Below are 12,213 nucleotides of genomic sequence, written 5' to 3' on the forward strand. Positions count from 1 at the left end.
ACATGTTGTGCTCAAAACCATTTACTTCCCGGGTACTACACTGCAAACTCGAGAAGGTGAGAATTAGCCGAAGCATGCACAGGTATACAGAAAAATTATGAACGAAAAAACACACACACAAGTCTCCTTTCGGAAACCTTGAATTTGGTAGCTTTGCCTCAGCAGTGTCTCGAGAGTCCACCTAATAACTCTGTGTTCTTTACTCGGTGTGTGCTTGACAAAGTAGTGAAAAGTCGTCCATCAGCACACACACACACACACACACACACACACACACACACACACACACACACACACACACACACACAAACAACTTAAGGTCAGAGATAAAAGTCGAATGAGAGCAAATGGAGAATAAAAAATGGTGAAAGAGAACAAACATCTTAACATATTCATTCCTCAAAATTAGAAAGTCCTGTTTGATATTATTCTCAACAAAATATCTTGATACTATTGTTTAAATGTTACATGCCTTTTTTACTTTAAGTGATGTAAACTGTAATAAGCATCGGCCTGTATGACACTCAATACTAACAGATGGCTAGGAAACTAGGTAACTATTGGTAGACATGGTGAGGTAACTTGAAAAAATTGAGAAAAAAAGGTCAAAATATATAGAATAAGAAATGGTGGATAACAATCAGTGGTGGCATAAGTACATACATCCTTCACTTAAGTAGAAATACAGATACTTATATTTTTTAAAAAAAAGGTCTGACTACACTTTTTCACTCAAGTTAAAGTAAGGAAGTTTGGGCTCTGACATGTAGTTTAGTAAAAAGTAACCATTATTACTACCTGTTTTAGTGTCACGCTGGAAACTGGACCTCACATCATTTTAATATATTAATATAAAATCATTTCATATATTGTTGTCTAATGAATGTATCCAGACTGAACATCCACCATATAGAACACAAGCAGAGAAAAGATGATAATGAGCAGGTGTTCAGGAATTTCACTGTTCTCTTATTTTTGAATCACTGACTCCCTCTGTCTTTTCCACGTTACCCTCATACTTCTCTTTCCTTTCTGCCTTCTCATTATTAGCTTCATAATCTGGACTACGTCTGTGGTGTGTGAGAGCCAGGAAATGATACACCAATCATTTCGCAATGAGAAGAAACAGGTTGACTGGATGAAAACCATGATGAGAAGAAAAGTATTGATCATGTCAACAAATGGATTGAAACTAAAGTAACAAACGTGGTTTAAAAATGTAAGAAGTAGAAAGTACGGATATTTGTGTAAAAAATGTAAAGTTAAAGTAAAAAAAAAAGAGAACTAAAGTACTGATACTTGAAAAATCGACTTAAGCACAGTAAGTTTTTGTACTTCATTAATTCCCATCTCTGATAAAATTATATCCTTCTGTTGAAATTTGTTTCACTCAGATGAGGATGGGTTGCCTTTAGAGTCTGGTTCCTCTCAAAGTTTCTTCCTCATACAATTATGAGGAACAAAATTATACATTCTTTTATTACCACTTTATTTGTGTAAATCTGATTTTAGGCAATGCACATTGTTAAAAGCACTGTACAAATAAAAATTAATGAAAAAATTAATTCTATTTTTGCTTTGTCATGCTTTTTTAGAGATTTATTAGACTGGCAAAACTTGAATCACTTCAACTTCAGCTACTCAGGTACGGTTCTTCAGCATGCATGTTGTCACAACGGCACAGAAAAATACCCCTCCTTGCCAGCAGAGGTCAATATTCCCATCAGGTACTGGTTTGCTGGATAGTATGTAGAAAATAAATATTTATAGAAACAGGTTTACAATTGAAAATGTTGCATTAGGAAATGTTCGATAAAGTGCTCTTGGGTTTTTTTTTTCTGATTGAAGCAGCCTAAACTATTTTGTTGCAATTTTTGTTATAGCAAAATCGTGCCCTTCCCACTATAGTTCGATCCATGTTTTTCTCCTGTTTGGATCCTCTTGCGTTTGGATAGCTCTTTACTGTATTTTAATGATTACAGCTATTCTCGGTGACCTTTTCACTCTAATAATTTGCATAATAAACCATGATTGGATCTCAGAAAATGAGTCAAACTACTTTAAAGGGCTTGTGTGGGTACCTGGCATGGGAACAAATTCAATCCCAAACTCCAATGTATATAAATGGAATTAGCTTGGCGTCAGTAGCAGTTTTCCACTTGTAAGGCAAATTGTACATGGGACTTTTTCGGTCAAAGTGAGGACTTTTCCAATGTATTGGATATAAAGTGAACTATGCAGGTAAATAAATGTGGGCAGATTTAAAAATATATATATTTTTGTCAAAAAATCCACTCCATCTGCACCAGTGTTTTCGAACTTTTCCCCAAATTTGTTCTTCCACACTAAAATGTCTAAAAACACTCACCCCTTCTGAGTGGTGCATGTGTAAAACCATAACCTGATACAGTTGTAAGTGAGCACTGTGTCCGCTTGAAAAAAAAAAATAATCGATTTAAAGGCGGAACGAAGTGACATTAATCTTTTAATGACGCTATTAAATCAGGTATAACATCCAACACCGTCCATGATGTTATTTGTTGTGAGTTGAATAGGTCACATGCCTTAAAAAATGCAGTTTTAAATGAGTCGGTTTATTCATTCCACACTACCATACAAAAATTTGCTGAATAAGATAAATGTATTTTTAGAGAGAACCTCTGTTTGTGTGGACAGAAGGTAAAAAATAGAGATACGTATGTGTATGTGTATTTCCAGTTATATTTGGTTCTTCCTAAATCTGTTACCACAAAGTTGCAGGCACAGATTTATATAGGATGTCGTTGGATCCAATACAATACAATATCCCCGTTCAATTTTCAAAGCCAGCTCCATGTAGATATGAGGCACATGGGTTGGAGTAGATATTTAGTGGCCTGCTATTGAACTCCGACCTCAACCCTATTGAACACAATTGGGATGAATTGGAACACTGAACCCCAGGCCTCCTCACCTTCTCACCTACATCAGTACCTGACTTCAGTAACATCCTTGTGGCTGAATGAGCACAAATCTCCACAATCACACTACAACAACTAGTGGATCATCTTCCCAGAACAATGTAGGTTATTATAACAGCAAATGGGAACCCAATGTGGAATAAGATGCTCAAAAATCAAATCTTATGGTCAGGTGTCCATAAACATGTCCATATACAGTAGTGTAAATGGTATTTTTTTATCCAACAGTACATCCTATCTAAAAATATGGCCATGCAATATATGTATTTGTTATTTACATTAGCCTTTAAATCAATTATTCTGCACCTTCTAATTTCTTTGTCAATTTAAAAAAAAAAATGAAGCTAATAAAAAGCCAACCTGGCACCAAACTAAATGGAATTATGATAGAACGATGGAAACGATGGAGAAAGTAAGAAAAAGATGGATGATTGGCATCTCTTTTGCCCAAAGCTGAATAAATCCCATTTGGTGTGTATGACAGGCAGTCATGAGAGCTATGCTTTATGTCTCCTGTCTTCACTTCTCTTCTTGCTTTCCTTCTGACCTCCTTCTCCTCCTCCTCCTCCTCCTCCTCCTCCTCCCTTTTCTCATCTCCTGGTGCCACCTTTTCAAATTCTGCAGATTTTCAAATCAATACCAGAAAGAGAAAAAGATGGCGGGTGCTGATGCTGCAGGACCTCCATCACAGCCCTGCCACATTAATCTAATTACTCCGCTCAGTGTGTGTTGAGAGAGATTGAGAGAGAGAGAGAGAGAGAGAGAGAGAGAGAGAGAGAGAGAGAGAGAGAGAGAGAGAGAGAGAGAGAGAGAGAGAGAGGGAGCGATGGGTAAATAGAGGCAGGTCCAGAGAGACAGAAATAGGATGAGAATTTGGTTTGTGATTCCTTGTTTTTTCATTCTCTCAATACCTCTGTAGTTCATATAGTAGGCTATAAATGTGTAACACAATGCCACTATCTATATCTATATCTATATAGTGCTCTTGTACAGGTTGTTCGCGACTAACGATGGAAATGTGCTCCAATAGCCACGTATCATATGTAAATATCTTCGAGACATGGCCTACTCTACCCTTATTAAAGAATGGTGGTCAGGATGGTGTATTATACTGTAATTTGTTAATTATTTAATTTACATTTTACAGTCATTCACAGGACCGTACTATGAACTATACTGTATATATGTATGTGGCAGCGGGTGCATGCTATCTCTATCGTCACTTTAAGATCGAAAATTAGGGACCATCGGTATTTGGATTTAAACTAGAAATGGGAGTGGCTTAAGCCTGACCATTTTTTCTTTGCACCTGCTCAAAAAATAATTTCACAATATTTAAATACATTTATTTTTTGGAAAAAAAACAAACATTTAAAATCAATCAAAAGCTGCAATCAGAAAGTGGTCATTCTTTTTTCTGTGATCTTAAAACTCACTCACCCCAACACAATCAAACTCTACGGCTAGCAGCGCTGGCCCAAGGCAGGAAAGATCATGAAGGACCTCCACCATCCAAACAATGGTCTCTTTTACAGTATCTGTTGCAGTCAGGGAAGCATTTTATCTCTGTGAATGCCAATGTTCAATGAAGAAGGAGGAGCTTCTTCGTACAGGCCCTCAACCAGGAAAACACCAAGGACTAGAACTTAAACTTAAAACATCCACTACCTCAGTCCTGGTTTGGTAACACACATGGATATTTTGCACAAATATTCATGCTTCTTGCACACTGTGCTTTATTAGGAAAATTACATATTAGTCATACTGTTTCTGCCTGGTGGAATGTAAATGCTAACATATTTAAATACTGTTTTTATTTTAAATTTGTATTCCTGTATGTTTTATTAACTGTAAATTCTACTGCAAATTGAATTTGTATTGTGTTTTTTTTTCTGTTACCTATTTATTTGTCATCCATCGTTTCTGTCAAATCCGGACAGTACAATCTTCACAGAAATTCAGTTGGCTGTTCCTCTTGTTAGGACCGAGAAGGGAAAAAAGGTTAATTTACAAGTACAATTAAAGCGTACTGTACTCCCTATGCTGGTTAGATTAATGACACTTATAATAAACTTTGTGTATAGCCCAGTGGTGGGCCGTCAGGGCCAGCAAAGGGCTAACCTGCTGGCCTAAACACTATTAGAAGCACTGACCTACATTTACATCCTAAATTCTAATATTTGCTCCATGAAATTGTATTAATTTATTCTCAACAGTTTATTCTCTTCATTTCGTAGTGTTTCTCTTGGCCGCACTGTTTCCAGTACGTGTATGTGGATTTTTTGTCCAATCAGATGTCAGCCTCTATGTGCTGCCATGTCAGTCTAATCTGCCCAGGGCCTTCACACTCAGTAGTGCTGGCCGATGTACCTTAGACTATATTATCAATGGGTCTGTTTCTTTAACCAATCAGATTTCAAATTCACCTCACAGGGCAGCTAGCTGGCCCAGAATAGCGTCAGCACTTTTTCGTCCTCTGATGAGTTGGTCTGAGGGAAACTGTTACAGCCAAGTTCGACCTGAAAAACACGTCTGTAGCTCTGCACACATTAATAAATCAGTTAGACTTTTTCACGCCCACAATGGCTGACGGAGGAAGAGAAATTTATTTGGTCTCGGACATACTTAAAAATTAATTTTAAAGAAAATCTAGACATGGTGAGGAGGTCGGCCAACCCCGAAGCTAGCTATCTTGTCTCAACCCGGGAAAGGGTTTGTTCTCCACTTCCAGACCAGTGAATCCGAGCGGTACCACTGGATTACAGCCTCTGAGGAGCAGTGCACATTATGAGTCTGCATCTCTGGTGAGTAGGTTGTACAGTATTTTATTTAAATTTTAATGTGTTTTTCATGATATTAGACAAATATTGATTCTGAACTGCTCCAGATGATGTAGGTGGCACAGTGTGGTTGTATTGTAGAGATTTGGAGCTTGCTTTAGTAAAACGTATTCATCCTCCATATGTGAATATATCTCTATATCTCCATATATCTCTATTTCTATAAAAAAAAAAATTAAAATTTTTTGTTGTAAATTTTAGTTATTAAAATATATTCATTCATTCATTCATTTTCTCCCGCTTATCCGTAATACGGGTCGCGGGGGCAGCAGTCTAAGCAGGCCTGCTGCCCAATCCTCACAGCACCGCCCCTTACGGTCCCTCCTGCAGGTGGTGAGCCCACGGGAAGGCGGCCCCACGTCACGGACCTTGATATTATCCTCGTAAGGGACCCCCGGAGCATAGATGGTTAAGGGCCTTGCTCAAGGGCCCAAGCGTGGCAGCTTGGTGATACCGGGGCTTGAACCCCAGACCTTCCGATCGGCAACCCAGCGCCTTTACCGCTGGAGCCACCACTCCCCTATTTCTATTTTATTATCTTATTCTTTCGGGTTCATTCATTCATTCATTCATTTTCTCCCGCTTATCCGTAATTCGGGTCGCGGGGGCAGCAGTCTAAGCAGGCCCCCGCCTTCGACTGCTGCCCAATCCTCACAGCACCGTCCCTTACGGTCCCTCCTGCAGGTGGTGAGCCCACGGGAAGGCGGCCCCACGTCACGGACCTTGATATTACCCTCGTAAGGGACCCCCGGAGCATAGAGGGTTAAGGGCCTTGCTCAAGGGCCCAAGAGTGGCAGCTTGGCGATACCGGGGCTTGAACCCCAGACCTTCCGATCGGCAACCCAGCGCCTTAACCGCTGGAGCCACCACTCCCCATAATTCTTTCAGGGTTTTTTTTTTTTTTATTATATATTTTTATTTCATTTAATTTAATAGACCCCTCATTCACTGCACTTCACTGCATGTTGTCTGTGGATGGTTACATCCTGCTCATGCTAATTTTAGGATGCTAATCCTGAAACATTCTAATCCTAACCATGAAACATTTAGTCACTTTTTATAGAACAGAATACGAATTGCATGTCCTCTACTCATTTTCAGATTCATCCCCAAATTATTCCCAAATGATTCCTAATAAGCAAGAAGTGAGGAAAAAAGCAAGAGGTGAGGAAAAAAGCAAGAGGTAAGAAAAAAAAAAACTCGGAAATGACATGAGGATGCAGGTAAAGGGGAACTGATCCACTTATGGGTGAGGATTATAAATTACTATAAAAGGGGGTTCACATGTAATGCTTCCTGCAGGAGGGGTGGATTAGCAAGACGTGAGCTAGCAAGTTCAAATTGCCTTATTATTTTGCGTATGTTGGGGTTTTGGATGAAGCTAGGAGTGCTCCTTTCCCCTCATGTACACCAGTGTGACCCAAAGCCTAATTTATAACAACCGGAAATGAGGTGGATTAGATTTTTACTACTTTCTGAAGTGATCGAAGAACGTGCTTGGGCTAAATCTTTTGGATTGATCAGAGGTCATGGTTATTTTTTTGGTCTATAAGTTGCATAATCAATCCACCAACAATACAGCTTTATGGATTTAGGTGTGTTGAGCTAGCACACACTGTTTTACTCAATTTAATATGAACTCAATATGAAAATACTGAAAATACATTAACACAATTACTTTGATTATCTGATTAAAATATTGATATTCTGAAACAGTTCTTTAGTGTGTACTGGAAGAATTCATTGCTATGTCCTAGCTAGCCAAACTGCTAGCATTTTTTATACTGTATACCAAGTGTCATTTGATTGTAAGGAGCCACTTCTTAGTAATTCCTCAGCAGGGAAAGAGTACATTGTGCATATGAAAGACTTAATGACTACATGCTAGTTAGCTGAACAGTTAGGCGGATTAGGACTGTATAAGCTATAAGCGGGGTTTAGCACAACACCGGCCTTTATTTCTTTATCTTTTTATTTGGATACCTATTAAAGCCGACAATAATGAGAGCTCACTGAACCACGGCCCATACAAACAAACACTATTCACTTCACTTAACACATGGGGATAAGGGGGGAAAAAACTCGCATCGACCGAGCTTGGTTTCTGAAACGCTGCAGTGTTTTTGTGGTGTGTCGGTTAGTCTATTGGTGGTGCTGTGATCTAATAAAGCCAGACACTGCACTCTAATAGGCTTATTCTTTTTTCTATTTTGAATATCACATTGAAAAATGTGAAAATAATTCATATAATAAAAAATTCATATAATGTATTACAAACAGATCTATATTTATAAAATATGCAAATGGGGTATTTTTTTATGAAACGTGGTCATCTGCATATAACAAAAAAATCATTAATCAACAAATGAGTTACAAACTGTTTAACAGATATAATGGTTGGGGTGGTAAAGTATGATATAAGAATTTGTTATGTAGTTGAAACAGTTCAAGGCTTTGGTTTACATTGTCATGAGCTTTTATGTATGTTCTAACCATAACCCCAAGCCCCTTCATGCTTTTTCTTTGTTACCTAACTGTGTTCACCTGTTGTGTGCTTCACTCTTGAGTTTTATATTTTTCCATACCCTGTCAGTATTTTTACAAAGTCGCATCGAGTTATCTTGTTACAGCCATATTTTCTGTGGTAAATCAGTAAATAAAGGTTTTGGACTTTTGATCATAGGGTTGGGAGTTAAAATCCTGGCTTTACTGATTCGGCCTTGTTCCCTCAACACAACTCTGGATAAGTGTCTTGTCAAACGCGCAAAATGTAAAGGTTAACTGCCGGGTTTGTTCTGGTTTTCGGACTTGTGTCCATAGCACCTTGCTAATAATACTGACAGCAACTTTTGTACTTGCAAATAAATCCCATTCAGAGCATCTGCACTTCTGCCAAAACACAAAGATATGCTTTGCAACGCTGTAATAGAAGACTCCTTTTCAGATTTTTACCTCGTCTGATGTTACCCCTGATGAGTATACTGAATATAGCTTTTCGATTTTTCTGAATAGAGCCCATACTGAGTATACGGGCTTGCCTTATGGGAGTACAAAGACCCGTATTTTTCATTTAATATGCCGAAAAATATTAAACGTGTATATGATAAAGAGGGGAAGGGAGTGATGCTGCTTAAGTGGGTGAAAATATGAAACAGCGTCTTCCTCTGCACACACAGCATCCACAGTGCCCTTATTGCATTAGGGAGAATAAATTGCAGTGCAGTGGTGAGAGCTAATGAAAAGCACATCATCAAGTGAGACGGAAGACCTCGCGAATCGCATGAAAAATATTGAGCACATATGCAATAGATGGGACAACAGATAGGAGGTTAGAATCGGTCAGTTTACATTCTACAATTTAGAATGTAAATATAAACGGACAAAAAGTGTCCAGGTGTCATCAGGAGTCATTGTACAATTAATAAGAGCCCTACAGGACGCATCGAACCAGGCGTAATTGTGTTTTTTTACTGGTATCAGGACATCTGAGGAAAAGCTTAAACTTGTATCTGTATAAAAGAATGAATATAACGAATGCTAGTTAGCAAAACAGTTAGCCTCAGTGATAGCGTGGCTGAGCTCAATGAGCTCCAGCTTGCCATCTGATGCTGTGTTATTTACCACATTTCTGAGGGGAAATATTGAATGTCTCAACCATTTGGTTTAGTTTCTGCTGCCAGTTTTGCTTTACAGTGCTCGTATAACTGACTGAATGGCTATGCAGTGGCAAGCAAAATTGTTAGCTGTTGATGCTAAGCTAAGCTAAGCCAATAAACTGCTCATAGAAATTCACCAGCACGTCTGAAGGAAATATTGCTCCCCTTAGTGTTTCAGTAGCTAGCTAGCTAAATAGCTGTCATAAGGCTGTCATAAGTCATAAGCTAGGAGCTAGATAAGATTCATACAATGTCACTAAATATAAATCCTTTACAACCATTCTTTCCTTTCTAAAGCAGAAGTAGCGAAAACAGCTTTATCTTCGTCATCACATTGAACTGAATTGCTAAGCAACTTGTCTTTAATGAGTAGCCACATTTTTTTTTATCCATTCTTTCTATTCTTTTTATTTTTCTCCTCGTTTTCAGGCCCCACATGCCAGTCCCGACTCTAGTGTGTCCAGGACATTAAGGCATCATTAACAGCCACTTTATGCTATCAGTCTCTCGTGTTACGGGGCTAAAGATGAGGAACAGATAGACAAATAAAGCATGGTTCAGTTCTCCATGTCTCTCAATCTCTGCCTCTCTCTTTTCTCATTCTCCCAGATGTCTCCTGTCCTCCGAAAGTCATCCATTATCATAGAATTAGTCGATGCCCTCGTGATGTCCTTTTTACAAGCTTCTCTTATGCTTTTCCATTAAAAAAAAAAGCGCAGAGACAAAAGCCAGGCTGTTTTGTAGCCACCAGACGGCCTTTTGGTGAGTGTTTGATTTGGAAAGGATCCCGCTGATCAAACACTCACTGAAGGAAACGGTCGATCCGAGCTGAGTTTGAATCAATGGCCGTGTTCTGAGGAAACGCTAAGACAGAGCTGGGTGGATTAGAAGATGGAGAGTGACGAGCTGATAAGCCTTCTGGTGCCTTGGCTAAGTTAAACTCGACATCAGCCTTTATTTCTTTATCTGTTTATTTGGATACCTATTAAAGTCGACACTAATGAGAGCACACTGAACCAAGGCCCATACAAAACAAACACTATTCACTTCAATTTACACAATGGGATAAAAGGGGAAAACAAGTCGTATTGGCCGAGCTTGGTTCTGAAGCGCTGCAGTGTTTCTGTGCTCTGTGATGTGGTAAAGCCAGACATTACACACTACCAAGCTTTTTTTTTTTTTTTCTTTTCCAGCCATGTGTGGTTCTTCTCAAAACTGTTACCACAAAGTTGGAGACACACAATTGTTATTGATGTCTTTGGATGCAGTAGCATTAAATTCTACCTTCACTTGAACTAGGAGACCCAAACCTGTTCCAGCATGACAATGACAACCCTTGTGAACAAAGCCAGCTCACACCTATGGCAACACAATTAATTATGTAGTTATTTTATTTATTGAAGAAAAATCTAACTTCATAAATTCCCTGTGTTCATTTTATTAAAAACATATGCTTTAGCTTCCTGTGATTTGGTTTGTCATCTTTCCCTCTCAACACCTGTCCTAGCAGTGATGTGTTACCCAACTGTGTTCGCCTGTTCTGTGTTTCACCCTCGACTGTTTGTTCTGTTCAATACTAAGCTTACTTGGTTGTATCAGTATGCTCACAAATTCTAGCCAGTTGTTTCGTGCAGATGTGACCCATATTGAACCGATATTATCCCAATTAGGAAGTATTCATAGGTTAAGCATGTTCTTACCAGGTCCAGGTCCAGGCTGGTGCGTATCCACTCTTTAGCCTCTTTATAATCTTCTGTTAGACCCATGATGTACAGTGTATCCAGAGAATCCACAATGGTCGCCCCTCGCAAACCCCCTGCCAACACAGATTCACAGACACACACAATTTAATTCATTTAACTTCAAACAGGATTATCCATAGATATTTCACAAATGTCATGTCTCTGAGGCCATGCCTCCTTTGCCCTGTCTGACAGGCACAGCGCCAATAGTGACGGTGTTTAATAGTGTTTCTTAACATAAACACTTACACTAGTACTCCTGGTGTTCGAGCGCAAAAAAATTCAGACACACTTCTCTAATTAATGCAAATCGCGCAGCTTCAGCACCATCACGGGAATCTTAATCAGCACTTAACTGCCAATAATGAATCAAAATAAAAGTGACGTGCTGAAAGGGAGTGTGTGATACACAGGTCCTCTTCTCTCAAGCGCATGCCTTTAGACACACTTCATTTAGCCGGATTGGATCCCCTTCCCAACTTTCATGAGAAATGTACCAACTTACTTCTATTTAATTTGCCGAAACCTCAAATGAGTATATGGTGAAGAGGGGAGGGGAGTGGCCCTTTGAGTGCTTTACTGGGTAAAAATATAAAGCAGTGTCTTCCTCTGCACACTGAGCATCAACGGGGCTTTTATTGCATTAGGGAGAACGGCGGTGGTAAGAACTAATGAAAAGCATATCATCAAGTGAGACGAAAGAAAAAAAACCATACAAAAATAAGGACAAATGCAATTGATATGACAAGAGGGAGAAAGTTACATTCGGATAGTTTTGTGCATGTTGGACAGCGTTAAAAGTAAATATCAAAATGTTTCAAGACTAATGGTGCTAACTGGTGACCATATGCGTCACCAAGAACGCAATTTCATTTCATGTATTTTGAGAAGAACATCACTCAAGGACAATGAGAGATCATCGGGAGGATGATGATTAATATGGTTTGGAACGGCCAAGGAGGAGGTTTATGGATGTGGTGAGGGAAGACATGCAGGTGGTTGGTTTAAAAGAGGC

At 39.0% G+C, this 12,213-nt stretch overlaps 1 protein-coding gene and 1 long non-coding RNA gene across 2 annotated transcripts in view; one reads left to right on the forward strand and one right to left on the reverse strand.

The window, feature by feature from the left end:
* LOC310719590 (mannosyl-oligosaccharide 1,2-alpha-mannosidase IA) overlaps window positions 1-12,213 on the reverse strand; it is a 207,509-nt gene that overhangs the window by 70,313 nt on the left and 124,983 nt on the right. The window contains exon 3 of the mRNA XM_083529462.1: window positions 11,157-11,272. Coding sequence (XP_083385588.1) covers window positions 11,157-11,272 — 116 coding nt within the window. The remainder of the gene's footprint in view (window positions 1-11,156; window positions 11,273-12,213) is intronic.
* Window positions 1-12,213, forward strand: part of LOC310719601 — a 310,811-nt gene that overhangs the window by 15,977 nt on the left and 282,621 nt on the right. The window lies entirely within an intron of this gene.

This window comes from Silurus aristotelis (assembly GCF_946808225.1).
Source record: "Silurus aristotelis genome assembly, chromosome: 25".
In the NCBI taxonomy this organism is placed as follows: Eukaryota; Metazoa; Chordata; class Actinopteri; order Siluriformes; family Siluridae; genus Silurus; species Silurus aristotelis.